The sequence below is a fragment of the Drosophila simulans genome, chromosome 2R (assembly GCF_016746395.2).
Source record: "Drosophila simulans strain w501 chromosome 2R, Prin_Dsim_3.1, whole genome shotgun sequence".
NCBI lineage: Eukaryota > Metazoa > Arthropoda > Insecta > Diptera > Drosophilidae > Drosophila > Drosophila simulans.
The window spans coordinates 1,160,731-1,179,948 of NC_052521.2; the positions used below are offsets into that span (position 1 = coordinate 1,160,731).

General features: G+C 44.0%; 1 protein-coding gene across 1 annotated transcript; it reads right to left on the reverse strand.

Moving 5' to 3' along the window:
* Positions 1 to 16,652: 16,652 nt before the first annotated feature.
* LOC123327163 lies at positions 16,653 to 18,308 on the reverse strand. Its single transcript, XM_044922765.1, has one exon. The coding sequence runs from the start codon at positions 18,306 to 18,308 to the stop codon at positions 16,653 to 16,655; it is 1,656 nt and encodes a 551-aa protein (XP_044778700.1).
* Positions 18,309 to 19,218: the final 910 nt, after the last annotated feature.

Consider the following 19,218-nt stretch of genomic DNA (forward strand, 5'->3'; position numbering starts at 1 on the left):
TCCTCGTTCCTATTCTATTTTTTATATCGCGTCTATATCTTCTCGCGAATCGAGCCGTACGATACACGGCAGCGCCCCTCGGTCGGTTGGGCGGGAGGTGTGGCCGTGGGACCCGTGCGAAAAAAAAAAAAAAAAAAAAAAAACATGATCTGTTCGAACATGTTCTATTCGAACATGTTCTGTTCGAACATGTTCTGTTCAAACATGTTCTGTTCGAGCAGTACATGTCGAACATGTTCTGTTCGAACATGTTCTGTTCGAAAATGTTCGGTTCGAACATGTTCAGTTCGAACATGTTCAGTTTGAACATGTTCTGTTCGAACATGTTCTGTTCAAACATGTTCTGTTCGAACATGTTCTGTGCTGCTCGAACATGTTCTGTTCGGTCATTTATCATTCGAACATGTTCTGTTCGAACTTGTTCTGTTCGGACATTTTTCGTTCGAACATGTTCGGTTCGAATATGTTCTTTTCAAACATGTTCTGTTCGAACATGTTCTGTGCTGCTCGAACATGTTCTGTTCGGTCATTTATCATTCGAACATGTTCTGTTCGAACTTGTTCTGTTCGGACATTTTTCGTTCGATCATGTTCTGTTCGAACATTTTCTGTTCGAACATGTTCTGTTCGATCATGTTTATTTATTTTCATAAATTTCCTTTCTGATATAGCAAGATGTGGCTCCTGTGTCAAGTAATATTTTTAGTTGTTTTTCTTGTATGTCTGTCTATTATTTTTATATGAGGCATTCACCTGTAGGGTTCTGATCTAAAAAATAATCTTCATCAATATTATTTATTCTCATTCCTTTTCCAGTTGCATCCCTTTTTAATGGAATGTGAAGTTCAGTTTTTTGTGCTAGATATCGATTGAAATTATTTATTTGCAAAAAATTATTATAATTCTTATTCTGTCTGTTATTATTATACCCCCGTCTATAATTATTACTCTGACGATTGTAGTTATTATTCGGAAGATTCATACCTTATCATACCATACATACAGAATTGTTATTTAAATTCCAATTATTATTTTGTCCAAAGTTCCCGATTACCGGCCAATTATTATTCTGATTATTATTCCAATTATTATTCAATCTATTTGATATATTATTATTCTGTCTGAAACTGTCTACTGGATTAAATCTTATGTTGTTTCCCTGATTTTTATTTTCATTCCTAATTTTATAATACCTATTTGCAAATTGGACTCGTAAGTTGTTAGACCCTAGTTCCTGATACTTTGACAGAGCATTTGGCAAGTCTGGTGAGTTTAAGGAAAAGAGTCTTTTTGAGATTGAACTTTTCAATCCAAAAATAAAAATTCTAAGAGCGTTGCTCCTAATTGTTTTATTAGTTTCTTTGGTTATTTCAATGTCTTTTCCATATGTCATTATAGTTTTCTTTATGAGTAATGCCATTTTTTTGTTTACTACGTACAACGATTCTGTAATGCTCGAGCGCCCCATTCTAAAGATGCTTAATTCTGACTCGAGGATATGGATTGGTCTTTTATCGTTATAAATATAATTCAATCTGGAAAGAATTGCTTGAAAGTTTAAAACTTTACCATGGTCAGTTAGAGCATCATGTGCTGTTCCCATGATTTTATTACGTATAATTGTTAAAGTGATAAAATATTTGAATTTAAGATAGACTCATGACAGTTTCTGCTGCTTCTCTCCAGAATACATATTGGGTCACCTGTTAACTTTGGTAAAGTCTTAACTACCTCTAAGGTAGTTTCGCATTTTGTAGTTGGGTCAATTGTTTGGATTTTATAATCCTTAACTACATTTTTGCAAGCGTTTAACTGCCCATCTATCACTTCAATTTTTCTGGTCACTTCACCCAATTGTACATTTATTAATCGGTTAACTAATTCCATTGTCAGATTAGGGGCGCTGGATATCACGCATGCAGAAAAGGTTGGTTACCTTTGTTAAATTTAAATTTTCAACTATTTATTTTTAATTTTCAACTTTATAGTATTCCCAATATCTGTTCTTATTTTATTAAATTTTGGTTTTTTTTTACGACTTAATATTATTTTCAGCTCACGATACTTTCCGACTGAGGCTTCCTTCCGTTTAGTTTTCCTGATTACTTTCTGTTGGGCTCTTCCCTTAGTTTAATTGTCCTGATTATTATCTGTTTAGGTCCTCCATCAATTTTTTGTATTTAGTTGTAGTTGTAAATAAATTAGAAATTAAACTAAGCAAATGGAAAATTTTGCAAATACAAATTTTTCATTAGTGGCACGGCACGTAAGCTACACGGCACAGTGCAAATATAGTTTTTGTTTCTAGTATATATTTCTAGTTTTTGTCAACTTAATAATTTTACAATATATATACCGAATATTTTTAGAATATTTTTTATTAAACTTAATCTTAATTTTATATATAATGTTTTTTAAAATTAGGTCAGTTCTAGTCTTGGAGTGCCATCAGCTCTTCCTTCCTTCTTTGAATATTTTTGGTTATAGATTTTGTTTTGGTTTTAATTGTGTTCCTTGTTGAGTCTGAATTTTACTATTCTTGTGTTCTTGTAATTTGTATTAGGTATTTAGTCCACCTTATTAAATATTAACTTCTTAATTGGATTATTACATTAATTATTATCAAACTAAGTTTTTCCCACGATCACTGTCACAGTAGTTAGATGTCGTTGGATTAGTGTGGATGTTTTGATAATTCCACTTAAAATATGAGTTGTTGACGGCGCGTGTTATGTTTTATATTTAACTTATTGGCGTTAATATTTTTTTTTTGAACTTTTAAGCCGCCCCACTTTGGGTGCCTATCAAAATTGTTAGTGTTTAAAAAATTATTTATATTTTATTATAATTTAATATTTATTCGGTAATAGACTTTTTCAATTATGCTGTTAGAAGACAATTTTTTATTGCTTATCCCTAATTTGAAACTGTTACCGATCTCGTCCCGATTCAGACTGATCTTCTAAATCTTAATCCTAATACACTCAACCTCGGCCAGAAGCTTTTCTCAACAATTTTCTTGAACTTTCAAATATGTTTAGGATAAAAGCTTTATACTGAAATTATTTCAAAGCATGTTGAAATTGAAATTTGCTGACTGGTGTTTACTTTAAATTTTGTTATTTATCGGGTGGTTAAGTGCTGGCGACAATAACAAGGACACAGGAAATGCTGCTGAGAGTTTGAAATTTGTTTATCAACTGGGGCTATATTAACGGGTTGGATAACGTGCATAAACGTTCCATTGTGTACCGAGACTTAAGACCCGCCAACATACTGCTCGATGAAAACGGACACATATGAATTTCTGATTTGGGATTGGCTTGCGACTTCTTAAAAAAGAAACCGCTTGCTTCAGTGTGAACTCATGGATATATTGCTCCAGAGGTGCTATCTGATGGTACATCATTATATATTTGTGCGCAGATTGGTGTATCTTCGGATGCTTGTTATATAAATTGCATAAAGGTCATTCTCCATTTCGACTACATAAGACAAAGCTAGAAATTTACAGTTCGCGGAAAAGGTTCGTGTCTAACAATACGCACCTGACAAAGTGGATTAAGTGAAATTAGTTTTCGCGGTAATAAACTTATGGACAAGACCAGAATACTGGCACACATAGCAAATAGTGACCCCCCAAGTCACTAACAGTGAAATAATAGTGAAACGAAAACATTTTCATTCAAAAATACAAAGTTAAGTTTCTCGACCTGGGGCTCCGCTGCCCAGCTGCCACGCGATCGCACAAACAGCTGTTTGCGAGCTTAAAGCTTTCTATCCCAGGGTTCAAGTTTTGGCTAGAACCCTGGTGATTTGGTGCACACTTCAATATGAACACTTTAAATGAAACCGCTGCGGCTGATGAATCGTTGGATACTGCGTTTCTCTCGAGCCCCCAATGTGCTGCCCCGCAGCGCTTTCAAAAAATAAAGCGAAAGTCTCGTGCTTCTCCGGAGACTGAAAGGAAAAAATCCAAATCAACCATCGGCAAACAAGGGGAAAACCCTTCGGCTACAGAACCTAGATATGGCGGCAATTCAAACCGATTTGGTTTACTTGCGCATCTCACAGCTGACAAACAAGTAGGCAATGAAATTGGCGATCTGTATGACCAGCCCAGTACCAGTCATCAAGCTGCAATTGCTGCCGCTAAGCGGGATGCAGCCTCCGCTGGTACCACTAGCTCAACCAAAAAGGCGCAGTCCAAACCACCTCCTATAGTAATGGAGGGAGTGGACGACGTATGCCTGATGATGCAGAGCATCGAAAATATAGTGGACCTAGAAAAGGTTGAGGCTAGGGCGTCAATGAGCGGTGTCCTAAGGCTTTACGCGGCTGACGCTAATACATTTCGCACCATAGTGAACTGGCTCGAGATCGAAGAGTATGAGTTCCACTGCTACCAGCTTAAAGAGGACAGGCCTTACAGGGTATGCGTGAAAGGCCTGCACCACAGTACGCTACATCACCAAATCAAGGATGAGCTGGAAAAGATCGGGCACAAGGTTCTCGATATTCACACACCGCTTAGGCGAAACGAACCGGGTACCTCAAAAGCGTCGCCGGTCAATATGTTCTTCCTAAATATTGCTGCTGCGGCAAACAATAAGGAGATCCTGGCGGTGAAGGCACTATGCCATATGAGAGTAGTTATTGAGCCTCTCCGCAAGCGTAACGCTATTGTCCAGTGCCATCGTTGTCAGCAGTTTGGCCACACAGCCAAATACTGCCGTAAGGCCCACATTTGTGTGAAATGTGCCGGCGAACACCCAGCCAAGGACTGTACCAGGCCACGCATCGAGCTGTGCACTTGCTACAACTGTGGCGGTCAGCATCCTGCAAACTATAAAGGTTGCAGCAAGCTACAAGCGTTCCTGCAGCGATCCAGACCCAGAAGTGGAGTGGCTGGAAGAACAGAAGTAAGCGAGCGACCAACTCCACGGGGCTTAGCTGGAGGTAAGGAGATCCCCTCTTCTCGAGGCGGAATATCTTATGCAGATGTGGCTAGAGGGTCCATTCACCACAAGCAACCAATGAGCCTGACGCACCAGCAACAGAAGCAACAGCAACAGCCCTATGATGGAAGCCCCAGTCGTCAAAGGAGCCGCAGCCGGACAAGGGCGTCTAGGGGTACACTCCAGCGCTCGACGGATGCTAGCAGCAGCATTGAAGCCATCCTGCAGGCGCTTAATGAAAACATTAATTCTTTGCGCTCGATTCAAGAGAAGCAAATGGAATTAATGATGATGATGATGAAGCAACAGCAACAACAGTCACATCAGCAGGGGCAGATTATCAATCTGCTCACTGCTCTCCAAGCGCGTCAAGCGCCATAATGATGCCGCTGCGCATCCTAGTGTGGAACGCCGACGGCGTATCCACGAAGTTGCCTGAAGTAGAGTGCTTCGTGCGACGTCACGAAATCGATGTATTACTGCTCAGCGAGACACACTGCAAGGGGGCAGAGACGCCTAAGCTATTCGGATTTGTAGCCTACACTGCCAATGATCCGAGTGGTGGCAACGCCAAAGGCGGAGCAGCTATCTTAATCAAAAATAGCCTTGCCCACTTTCCGCTAACACCAATAGCCACTGCCAAGGTGCAACTTGCGCCGGCGGTTATTGAAACGGCACTTGGTCCTATAAGCTTTGGAGCGGTCTACTGCCCACCGAGATTTGCATGGACTACGGACGAGTTTAAGGACATTTTGGAAGAGTTCCAGACGAAGTTCATTGTTGCAGGCGATTGGAACGCGTCCCACTGGCTCTGGGGTGCGGGAAGGAGCAACCAAAGAGGCATTGCATTAGCGAATCTCGTCCTAAATTCGGAGGTGGACTCGCTAGCAACAGGAGGTCCAACAAGATACCCGTACGGCAGTAGAGGGTCACCAGGGTACATCGATTTTGCACTGACAAAGGGTGTGCTGGGCATCCACGCTAACATAAGTGCGGTTGTTGAGCTTAGCTCCGACCACCTGCCTCTGGTAATTACGCTGGATGCGGGGGCAATATCCTACCCTAAGATGGAGCGGCTTATCACTAGGCGTACTAACCTGGAGGTATTCCAATCGCAACTGGAGTCCACACTGCCCCTCAACACTGCCATAAACTCTGGACAGGACGTTGATGATGCTATCGAACTGCTCACCAACAATATCAAGTCAGCAGCTAGATTGGCAACTCGCAGAATATCTCGGCAGCCCGCGGCAGATCGAATCCCAATACCCAGGGAGATCCTGCTGCTTATAGCTGAGAAGAGGCGCTTACGCACTAGGTGGATGAGGTCTCGGCACCCGTTGGACAAAACGGAATGGAATCGAGCTCTGAGTAGGCTCCGATGCGCGTTGGTGCTGCACAAAGCCGCATGGTTCGACGAAAGGCTTGCCAATACCGGAGTCGAAAGCGAAGCGACGCATTCGCTGTGGAAGGCCACGCGCGCAATCAAAAGGCGTTGCACGAGGAAGGCGCCTCTAGTCGATAGCAACGGGACATGGTGTCGGACCGACTTGGGACAAGCGGAGGTATTCGCTGCGCACCTCGCCGAGCGATTTCAACCATTCAAGCTTGGCAGCCTGCAACAGGTTGAAGAAACTCAGGACCAGCTGAACCAAGCGCTTCAAATGGGTATGCCAATCACGCCGTTTGAACCCTGCGAGGTAGCCGAAGTCATTGTGCGCCAGAGTAACAACAAAGCACCTGGACATGACGTCATCTGCAACGCCACATTGAAGGCCCTGCCCAGACAAGCGATCCTCTACATAACGTTGGTTTTCAACGCTATTGGGAGGTTGCAATACTTCCCTTATCAGTGGAAGCTCGGGATAATCTCCATGATCCACAAACCTGGCAAGCCGGAAAGGGAGCCCGCCTCCTACCGGCCGATCAGTCTCCTCCCTTCAATTTCGAAGGTGTTTAAGAGACTGATTGCTGTCCGGATTGTAAGGATTATGGAAGCCCAGGGGATTACCCCTGAGCACCAGTTCGGTTTCCGTGCTGGCCACTGTACTGTCGAGCAGCTCCATCGAGTCGTCGACCAAATTCTGACTGCCTACGACTGTAAGGAATATTGTAACAGCCTCTTCTTGGACATTCGAGAAGCGTTTGATCGAGTGTGGCACATTGGACTCCAACTGAAAATCAAGCAGACGCTGCCTGCTCCATATTTTGGGTTGCTAAAATCGTACCTGGAAGGAAGGAGGTTCGCTGTGCGCTTTCATTCAGCAATTTCCACCGAGCACAACGTGGCAGCTGGTGTTCCACAAGGTAGTGTCCTCGGCCCCCTGCTCTACTGCCTGTATAGCCACGACATGCCGCAGCCAGATGTAAGCCTTTACGGGAAATCTATGTTGGCCACATTTGCCGATGACGTGTGCGTCACCTACAGGTCCCGATGCGAGCACGCAGCCGATGGTATCCAGGACTTTGCATACCGGTTCTCGGAATGGGCAAGACAATGGAATATTGGCATCAATAGCAGTAAATCCAACAACGTCTGCTGCACTTTAAAGCGGAGAACGCCACCGCCCGTCTACATAGAGGAAGTCCCCGTACCACAGCCGAACGCAGCAAAGTACCTTGGAGTGCTTCTGGATCGCAGACTCACATTTTCCAAGCATGTGACCGACATCAGAACGCGCCTACGTGCTAAGGTGGCGAAGCACTACTGGCTACTTTCTTCGCGCAGTAAATTGTCGCTATCCAACAAGCTGACAATTTACAAACAGATCCTAGCACCAAACTGGAAGTATGGGTGCCAAATCTGGGGCTTAGCCTGCGACAGCCACATCAAAAGGATCCAGGCTATTCAAAATAAGGTAGCAAGACTCATCACCGGCTGCGAGTGGTTTGTTCGAAACACCACCCTGCACAGAGACCTGAAACTCGCAACGGTATTTGACGAAATAAACAAGCACTCGAGCAGATACCATGACAGGCTGGAGCGCCACAGAAATCGGCTGGCCAGAGCTTTAAACAGATCTCGCCCACCAAGGAGGCTCAATAGAAGGCAACCGAGGGATCTCATTACCCGATCTCCTTTGACAAGGGTCCGCAGAAGCTGACGCTTATCTTAAATCCTATTTGTTATATGTGATTGTTATGTAATTGTAGTTAAATTACTGTAAATTTGAAAAAGCTAACTATAGTTAGCCGGCGAGCCCAAATGGGCTGAATTAATAGATAAGAAGGACACAAAGGGGCTTCAAGACTTCCCCGTATGCCTTAATAAATAAATTAAAAAAAAAAAAAAAAAAAAAAAAGAAAAGAAATTTACAATATGAATTAGTTAATGCATACATAGGCGGTTAGTGTGACCGTGGAAATTTTCTGAAGAAAATTTTCCATGCGTTTACGTCTCTTCATGCTTAATCTTAACTTTCTAGCTTGATCACAGTACCGACAGACAGAGGGGCATATTGGTTGTTCGTATGTAGACATTGAAAAAACTTTATTTTGATTAACCAATGCTACAGTAATTATATTTTCAGTTATACATATAAGTAAGCTAAAGCTTAAGGAAGGATTTGAAAATCAAATTCGGTGAACTTATTTAAAAAAAAATTATCATGATGGAATTCGGGTTAGTAAACTGGTACCTGTGTATAGTGCCCATTCGGAGATTTTCTTTTCTTTGAGGTATAGCTTGATTCGGCTTTTGAAATCCTTGGAGTTAAACGGAGTGAAAAGGATTGATGGTGTAAGCCTCATCTCTTGGGCGGCTTTGTCAGCAAGTTCATTCCCATGGATACCTTGATGACTGGGAACCCAGAGTAGGGTGATTTTCGTTGGATGAGAACTTAGGATGTGCCTAACTTCTTGTGTTGTGGGGTCATTATGGTTCCAGTTGCGTATATCGGAGAGAGAGGAGAGGCTGTCTGTGCAGATAACAGATTTACTATTGTTTTTGGAAGCGAATTGGCATGCTTTGAGAATGGCGAAAGCTTCGACTGTGAATATGGAGTTGTATGACGGAAGCCTACCTCCTGCAATTATTTTACGGTTACAGTCAACAACCGCAAAAGTGGTTGCGCCGGTGACTTTAGAACCATCGGTGTAGATCCAGTTTTTCACACCAAGATCATCTTGTGCGCTCATAAAACGTTTTTGGTATTCTAGGCGACCTGTATCCTTTTTGGCAGCATTGTATATTTGAAGGTTTATGTTTGGCTGTTTGGAACCCCAAAGTGCTGGCGATTTGAAGGGCCTCCTGGGCTTAGGGAGGGGAAGGTCAAGTAGCTTGGTGTAGTTGGCGCAACGTCTTAGAGTGGATATGCACTTAAATTTCCGTTTTTGTTTATATATGGCTCCGAAGTCTTTGGTTAGCAGGAAGTTGGACGTGGTGTACAGCTTCGGGATAAGCATCAATGTAGTTTCTTCTACGCGTGATTGAATACACGGAAGACCCGATTCTGCCAATGTGCACGCTACTGGGGATGTGGGAAATGCGTGAATGGCGCGACGGACCGCTCCGTGATATGGGGCTTGTAGCTTTTTTAAGTGTGATTTAGCACACCAACCGAAAATTGGCAGTCCGTAGTCAATTTTAGATAGCATTAATGAGCGCGTAATATCTATGAGAGTCTTAATATGTATGTGTCGGCGCATACTTTTGTAAGCTAGTTTATGTGCTAGAATATTTCACAAGAATAGTAATGTCATCATTTTGGGAAATCATTGGTATTTCATCGTATTGCATTATTGCATACTGCGTTGCTATTGGCCGGCTCTATTTTTGTAGCTTTAGCATCTCCCGTTTCAGCGCGGCGGCAGCGTGTGGTCGCTGTCGCCGAGTGTGGTTCGAAGGTTAGCACGGAGAAGAAGTGAGTGACACAAATTAATTGTGTGTAGGCCTTCGGTGTCTTCGAAACTGGCTGCGTGAAATTGAAAGTAATAATTGTGCTCCGACATATATAAGAATATTTAGATGATAGAAATTTAATAATGTTAAATCTAGAGGTTGCTCCCCACAAGTTAATTTCTTGCAAAATTTTTTTTAAGAATTTTTCTCTGACTGTGTTAATATTTTTTATTTTTGTAAAGATTATTGCATCGTCTGCGTAAAGTGAGATGTAAATATCTTTATGCCGAGTTACAATGTCCTTTATATCTTCGATAGCTATCATAAATAAAACCACCGAAAGTGGCGAACCCTGCGGGATTCCATTGTGTAAAATGTGGGAGTTCGATGTGACATTGTTTATTCGAACCCTGAGGGACCGATTGGTCATGAAGGCTTTAATTGGGTTATAAAGCTTTGGACCAATACAAAGTACGGCATGAATCCCCACGCGATCGAAGGCTCTTTCAAAATCCGTCGCCAAGATAGAGACGTGATTTTTGGTCGAAAAAGCGTTCGACGCGAAGTGTTGGATACGCAATAACACGTTTATTGTGCTATGATTTCTTTAGAAAGTAAATTGATTATGGGAAATTAGGTTGTGGCGTTTAATGAACCAGATGTCTTTGTGCTAATATTTTTTCTAGTGTTTTTCCTAGGCAGGATAGCAGAGAAATTAGATGGTAGCTGTTAATATCGGAAGGAGGTTTGTTTGGTTATGAGATAGGGATAATGGTAGCCGATCTCCATGTATGTGGGTATTTTCCAGTGCTCAGTATTTGATTAAAGGTATCCAAAAGTTTTTTTTTAGGTGGAGAGATAGGTTTTTGAGCATAGGGTATCTCTGTCGGCTTCTTCCTTTTGCTTTTGCTACTGAATTTCTTATTTCAAGCAATGTGAATTTGGAATCTAAGCATGTAGCCGATGGGGAAAGTGAGTCGATGAGATAGGACTCTGAAAGATAATGATTTTTTTCTCGTATATATTCTGTTGAAAAAGTTTGGTCATAAGAGTATTCTGATCAAGATAAGGCAAACTCCTCGGCGATATTTAATGATCCAGTTAGAGTACCTGAGTTTGATTTGATGTATTTCTACGGTGTGGGAGGGATGGCGGCTAGTCGTTTTATATCGGACCAGACTTTTTTTGTGGAGGATACTGGGGAAAATTTGGAAGTACATTTTTTTAAGGGAGTTACGCTTGGCCAAAAGTACGGCTTTTTTGAAAAGGGCGTTTCCTCTTTTGTACCTGATAAGGTTTGTATCATTCATATTGGCTTTGTAGGACGAGAACAAGCATTGCTTTTGGTCCGTAAGCTGTTGAAGGTTAGCGTTCCACCATGGCACTTTGGCTTTGTGGATTACTCCTTTCGTTTGGGGAATGATGCAGTTTGCAGCTACTCGTATGACTTTCGTCACTTGTGCGACTTGCTGATTTCGGCAACCGTCAGTCCAATATGCTGCTGATTTTTCGCAACTTTCATTAAAGCGTTTACAGTTTGCTAGGTCTGTCTTGCATTTAGGCATGGTGGATGGTTATAGGAAAATGGTCACTTTCATGGAGATTATCTGATATAGACCAGCTGCCTATCTGTGGAGATATCAGTGAGATATCGATGTGAGTGAAAGTGTTGTGAGTTGAAAGGTGAGTCTGGGAACCGTCGTTAAGAACAATTAGGCTGTTTCGTGTTGTTTGTGTTTGTGCGCGGCGAACCGCATAAAGGATTCCATGAGTTTAGGTCACCCAGGAGTATTGTGGGTCCATTAAGATTTTGTAGAATTTCTGATGTGTCAGAGGATGAAAAGATTTGACTTGGTGGGATGTACGCATTAACAATATTAATAATCTGTTCAAATTTAAGCTGCAATGCGGAGCAGAGTATGCTGGAGTTAATGTTACGGTATGTAAGTGGTACATTCCTTTTAATAAGAACACCAATGCCTTGTTTGGCTGAGGTGTTATAAGAAAAATTGTGGAAATAACCAGTATATTCTTTGGGGCAAAAAATTTTTTTTTAATTTCATGGAAGGTTGGTTTCCTGCAAAAATACAATGTCGGGTGCGTGGTCTTTTATAAGTAGTGTCAGTTTGTTGTAATTATTAAAAATACCGTGGATGTTCCATTTTAATATAGTAATTGTCATGATTATTAATTTGTGGTGTGTGTGTATGAGTTTGTGCATATGAAAGAGGATTAGGACTGAGAGTCATCATCCATAGTGCCATCTGAGTCTGTTGTGTTTATTATTGTTTTTAGGTTTGAGGTGTGTGAAGCAATTGATTCATTTGAGTTGGATCTTGAGGTCATTAATGTATTGTTGTCGTCGTAGTAGCTTTGTCCTATTAGAGCATTTGCTTCCGACCTAAGGGAGCGATATTGTTCAATACATGTTTTCACTTTACTTGTTGGGCGCTTAGGCATCACAGTAGTCCACCCATACCTCGGACTCGATCGGCCACAGTCGCGAGCTGATCGCGATGGTGAGAGAATGATTTTCAGTCTGTCGGTCCACGCCAATAATTTGAGTTTAACAATAAATTCGCTTACTCAGTAATGGTCCACTTGAAAACAAATTCAAATTGAATTCAAATTGGAATTTGAATTATCTTCGCGCAATATCGATCACCACCGGAGATCTGGCAACGCCGATAGTCTGGCAATACTGATCTATCCATATTGCACACTGCGATAGGTCCCTGATAGGTGGCTAAACAGCTGGACCGTCCACAACAAAGAAGTGCAAATTTAATTTTCTTGCAACTATTTATGATGTCGTGCACTTTCCCACATCTCGATCGTTAGCTCGAACACCTGCGCACTACCACTTTGCACGAAAACCACGTAATATAACCAGGCAGGCACTAGGATAGGCAAACTTTCGCGCAGAGTAACGTATCGGAATAACAACATACTCAACCTCTGCGACCTCTCAACCTCATCTGAAAAAAACACTCGATATATCTGATTCGGCAACTAAGTAGTTTTACATAAATAATACCCTAGCAACCAAGTAGATTGACACAAACAATGCTGACGCGAACAAGATGAGTTCAGCACCCCGCGATATCCGAAGTGCCAAATTGCAATACATGAAATGCTGAGTCGGCGTGCCGACCACGATTTTATTGCGTGGTGCATTGGAGCTAGGGTAGACTTATGTTTCAATATATTTTGTACTTCAGTTCTGTCTAAGATACGAAAGCTTACGCTTCATCAATAAAATATAGCTCCGGCATTGCCGTAAAACCTTCTCTTATTATTGACATAATTGCCGAGCCACTAGGCCGGTTATTAGAGAGGAAGTAAACTCTTCAACCTAATCTTCAAAAGAAGACTGGCCCCCACAACTGCAGTACTACTGCAGAATTCATGGATAGCAGCTAACGTCGCTGGACTACACTTCAACCTGCCACGCTTCCTACATCGACGCGGGACAGGATTAGATATTTGAGGCCTAACTCCATCAGGCCTACAAAACCAATTTAACCTAACAGGATAGTTAATTTAGGAAAACATGTAAGTTTGATGAGTGAACTCAGCGACACCCTCGAGACTTTATAATTCGAAATATATTGCATATCGTTTGTTTTTCTGTTGCGTAAATTCGAAAAAAAAAAAATAAATAAATAAAAGTAACAGAACAAAGTAATAAAAAAATTAGTTATTGAAAATTAAAAAAAAAAGCGAAATTTTTTTTAAATTAAAAATAAATTGCATACCCCATGAAATGTAGAGGGCGGAAATGTTTGTTGTTGTTGTTGCTGCGGCTGCTGCGGATTCCTCCAGAAATTAAAAACGCGCGGGGTTGACTTCAACTTTTCGTTCTTTATTCACGCACTTGTAAATTAAGACTACCTTAACACTAACAGTGGAAATACCGCGGGACCGCGGAGAGGTGAATACCTTGCGGGAAAGGAGGAGAGCGAGAGGAGAGAAGGAGAGCGCGAGCAGCGGTGCTTGCGAGCCGTGGAGGAGCTTTGAGTACAAGCATTGGCCGCTTACACTGCCGCTCAACTGTTTGCGCCCTTCCGGCGTGAACATTCTCCCCCCCCCCTTGCGTAGGCAAAGGTATCCCTGGCCGGCTAGACAGCAGGATCGGCCTCTTCATTTCGTGCACGTTCCAGAAACGGTCCATCCGAACACCGTGTTCTGCGCGACGGGCAACCCATCCTCAATTTTTAGGAACCCCGGTTGGATCAAATTGGCATATACATCTGATCCCAACACGAGGGAGATGGAGGCCGGCCGGTGGAAGCGCTCGTCCGCGAGACGAACACCGTCAAACTTGGCCCTGGCGGCGTCGCTCAGAGCTCGGATGGGTGTCCGGATCCTTAGGCTGGGTTCGATCTTCAGGACGACGTTGAGTCGGAAGGTGCTTGTTCGGGACCGGAGTGTCACCGAGCAGACCTCGTTGCCTCCCAGCCGAGTGATGGGCAGCCGGAACGCAGCCGCTAACGACCGGTCGATGCTGCTCACCGGCATGCATGGGTCGATCATGGCCCCGGTCTCAAAGGTCTTCGAGCCCGTGTCCAGCACGACGATGGGTGTAGGCAGTATGGGGACAGCCTTCTGCTGCTGCTGACGCGGGCAATTGTTGGCGACTGGGGCTGGTGGCGGAGTCCTGGAAATCCGGACCGGACGAGGTGCAGCGGGATGGCGCTCTCTGCGTGTCGGAGCTGGTAGCGCTGCCGGGTTCGGAGCGGGGAGGACCTCGTGCATGTGGAGTAGGGTGTGGTGGTCTCCTCCACACTTCTTGCATCCCTCTTGGCTGCGACAGTCTCCTCCTGAGTGCTGATGGGCGAGGCAGTTCGAGCAGTACTTATTAATAAGTACTGCCCGAAGGCGCTTTTCAGCGCTCAGTTTGTGGAACCTCGTGCACTTTCGAAGAGGATGGATTCCAGAGCAGACTCGGCAGCGGTAGGATTTAATACCTCGAGTACGTCTGCTCTCCAACGACTGGGTGGCACGAGGACGAGGAGCCATTATTGGAGGAAGTGAGTAAGTCTGCCAATAAAGAAATGAAAAAGCTTAGTGTGAGCCAGAGAACTGCAAGGGTGGCATTTTTAGCCACTCGACTCACACCCAACAATTTTGTGTGCGGGTGCTACCCGCCACGCACATCGCGGGTACTTACAAACACACAGTATACATCTGCACATGTAGACAAGACACCCCGTTGTGCCCGCACCCGAATCAATACGGTGACCTGCGTCGCGGGTGCCGATCATACTCGGCACCCATAACGGAGGGTAGAGAAGACAAACAGTCAGAAAAAGACAAATGCCTAAAAAGGGATGAGTGACAAAAACACTTGTGGGTTTACCGTTAAACACATGGGTGTTTCCAAAAATACTCGGGTGTTTCTAAAAATACTCGGGTTATAGTCTCTATCAGTCTATCTACTCTTGTAGATAGTCGAGTCACAGACAAGATGCGTAACTCCATACGTTTTACACTCCATACGTTTATACACTATTCTTTCGGCGTGGCTCTAGACTTTGTCGAATACTTTGTAAAATATGCCCTTCATCTTATTATTATATTTTATTATAAATATATATATATTTATTATATTTTATAATATTATATATTATAAATATATATATATATGTAATTTAATTATTATATATATATATATATATATAATATATATATATATATATATATATATATATATATTATATATTATTATATATTATATATATTATTAACGTTTTTATTATTTAAATGTAAATTATAGTAAAAATAATAGTAATAGTAATAATGCTAATAGCCGAATCTATGTACATAATGTCACAAAATTCATTTCAAAAATGAATTTATGCAAGAATATTTGTCATTAGAGTATTCAGCTAGCGACTCGTGAAAAATTAGTAAGGCAATGATTCGAAACGGGTGGCACCCGACATGAGCACGAAATTTTTCTTGGGTATTCCCTTTTACCCTTCATTTCTTATACCCGTCGCGCTTCCACCCATACAAATTTTAGGCGTACAAAAAATGACCTGCGGCCGATCGTTGACTGTGCGTCCACTCACCCATACGGCTCTTGCGCAGCAGGCCTCGGGTGGTTTTTTTACTCGTAACAAAAACACAACGTTGGTAAAACACCCGAATATTTTCTGTTGCCGCAAGTAGGGTGTCAAAAAAGACGGGGTGCCTAGAGACCGAGTGTTTATCGGGTGGACGTAGAGTGCCAGTGGCGGGCTGCAGTTCTCTGGTGTGAGCCGACAACTATTTGGGCCCCGGAATGGGGGAAGTGCCCTAATCCCTAGGAACGGAGGACTCTTTGTCCTCCATCGGTAGCAGAATAACTTTGTGGACAGGGCGTTTTATGGTGCCGCGAGACGTACGGATCTCAACGACTCGAATGCGATCGTCGGCTCCTGGAAAGGCAGAAACAATTCTGCCGAGCCGCCATTCGTTCGGTGGTAGATTGTCCTCCTTGACAACTACCAAATCGTCGGCTTGTAGGTTCCTGGTCGGAAATTGCCATTTGCTTCGTTTATGGAGTTCTTTGAGATACTCCTCTTTCCACCGTGCACTAAACTGCTGATGTTGTGCCTTGAGGTGTTGCCATCGATTTATTATCGACTTGGCCTCGCCCTTTATCTCGGGTTCCGCCGTGGAAAGCAACGGCCCTCCAATAAGGAAATGGCCTGGTGTGAGGGCCAGCAAATCTGAGGGATCTTCGGACATAGGGGAGAGGGGTCTAGAGTTGAGGCAAGCCTCAATCTTAGCGAGAAGCGTCGCCAGCTCCTCAAATGTATATTTGCGGACTGACGTCGATTTAAGGAACAGGGTTTTGAAGCTTTTCACCCTGCTTCCCACAAACCCCCCATATGTGGAGCCCCTGGTGGGATGAACCGCCATACGAGTCCCTGATGGCTATATGCATCAGTCACGGACTCTTTGATAGCTTGGAGAAAGTCCCTGGAAATCAAAGTTGCCGCCCCCACAAAGGTTTTACCATTATCCGAATGGACCCGCTGAGGACAACCGCGCCTCGCTACGAAACGAGCAAAGGCCGCTAGAAATTTCTCGGTTGTTAGATCGGAAGTGGGTTCCAAATGGATAGCCTTCGTGGAAAAGCACACAAACACACAAACATATCCCTTCGTTATGAGACACGCTCTCCCTGTATAATTTTTTATTTCGAAAGGGCCGGCATAGTCGATACCCGTGTAGGTGAACGCCCTCGAGAAGGAGACTCTATCTGTCGGGAAGTCGCCCATCAGCTGTGTTTGGAGTCTCTTCTTGTAAATCGTGCAAATCTTACACGGATTGACCACAGCCTTCACCAGATTCTTGATTTTAGGAATCCAATACTTTGTTCGGATCAGGCGTACGATCAATTGACTACCGCCATGAAGAGTAATCTGGTGAGTAAATTGGACGATGAGGCGCGACAGTCTACAGTCATAGGGGAGAAGAATCGGATGACGTTCATCATATTGCAGGGTTTTGGATGCAGTGAGACGGCCGCACGCCCTTAAAAGGCCGTGTTGGTCAATGAACGGGAACAAATTCACCAAAGGACTTGACACTGGAAGAGGCCTTTTCTCGGTCAGATGCTGAAGCTCTTGGCCATATGCTCTGCGCTGCGCAATGGAGGTCAGAGTTCGTTCTGCCTCTCGGATCTCTTCACTTGTAGGTCGTGAACTGGGCAAGAACGAATCTTTGCGGCAGCGTTTAAGGAAGCGTTGAACATAGACCAGAACTCGCAGGGCCTTGTCCAATTTGGAGAAACGTTCGAGAAAGTCGATGGACGGGCCCTTGACAAAATGCACTTTGACCGCGCGCTGCTCTAGCTCTGTCACTGGAAGAGTGTCGCTTTGTGCTGGCCATAGCTCTCGGGGCCCTTGCAGCCACTCTGGTCCGTGCCACCAGAGATGGTTTTCTGCCAATTCATGTAGGGATACGCCTCGACTGGCTAGATCGGCGGAGTTTTGTTCTGAGCGAACGTGTGCCCAACAGTCGACTGGCGTCGCCTGCGTGATCTTGGCAACTCTGTTGGCCACAAATGTGGTCCAGTTGCACGCAGGCTTTCGTAGCCAGGCTAAGACGATTGTGGAATCTGTCCAGCAGCGGATATCTGAACTGGCGGAGGGCATGTGCGGAAGGATTGCTGTCACCATTTCGGTTAACAGCACGGCACCACAGAGCTCTAGCCGAGGAAGGGAGACGGTTTTTACCGGGGCCACTCGTGTTTTGGCTGTAAGCAGGCGAGTCAGGATCTTTTGCCCCATCTCGACGCGGATGTATATAGCCGCTCCATAGGCTCTCTGAGACGCGTCACAGAAACCGTGGTGCTCTATGATTACCTCAGGCTGGTACCAGATCCATCTCGGAACCCGGATCTGATTGAGGTCGGAATACTCATCTAAAAACGATTGCCACCGCTGACTCATTTCAGTGGGAAGCTTATCGTCCCAGCCTAAGTTTTGCAACCAAATCTCCTGCATGAACATTTTTGAACGGATTATGAACGGCGCGAGCCACCCGGCAGGATCGAACAACCTAGCGATTTGGGACAACACTTCTCGCTTTGTATAGGAGGGTTCCACAACTATGTCGGGGGGAACGAAATAGAATTCGTCGGACTTTGCCCTACCGAATACCGAGCGTCTTGGCCGTGCTTTCGGCATCGATGTCGAGGAACTCGCTATGAAGGAGGTGTTCGGCCGGGACGTCTTTAAGGACGCTTTTGTTGTTCGAGGTCCACTTTCTTAGCGGAAACCCGGAGGCACTTAGGGCTGCTTGCAACTCTCGAATTGAACTTTGGGCTTCGTTTACGGAATTCGCCCCTGCCAGAACGTCGTCGACGTTCATGTGCTGCTGGATGATGCGGCTGGCATTTGGAAATGGCACTTGGATATCCTCTGCCAGCTGTTGCAAGACTCGAATGGCGAGGAAGGGGGCGCAGTTGACCCCGAAGGTAACTGTTTTTAGTTCAAAGTCTCGGATATCTCCTTCCTTGTTTCGGAACAGAATTCTTTGAAACGGGGTATGTTTTGGATCGACCCAGATCTGACGATACATTTTCGTAATGTCTGCACTGAAGACGTATTGAAAATAACGCCATTTCAGGACCTGGATCGTTAGATCGGATTGTAGGACTGGACCAGCATGAAGGATATCATTTAAGCTGGTCCCATTTGCCGACGGACTTGAAGCGTTGAATACAACGCGAAGCTTTGTAGTGGTGCTTTCGGGCTTAACTACCGCGTGATGAGGAAGATGATACGAGGGAGAATCGTGAGTCGGCGGAACTTCTTTCATATGACCCAGATCCAGGTACTCCTGGATCACGCTATCATATTGCTCTTTTAAGGGAAAGTCTCTTTTTAAACGATTTTCGTTTCTAAGAAACTGAGCTAA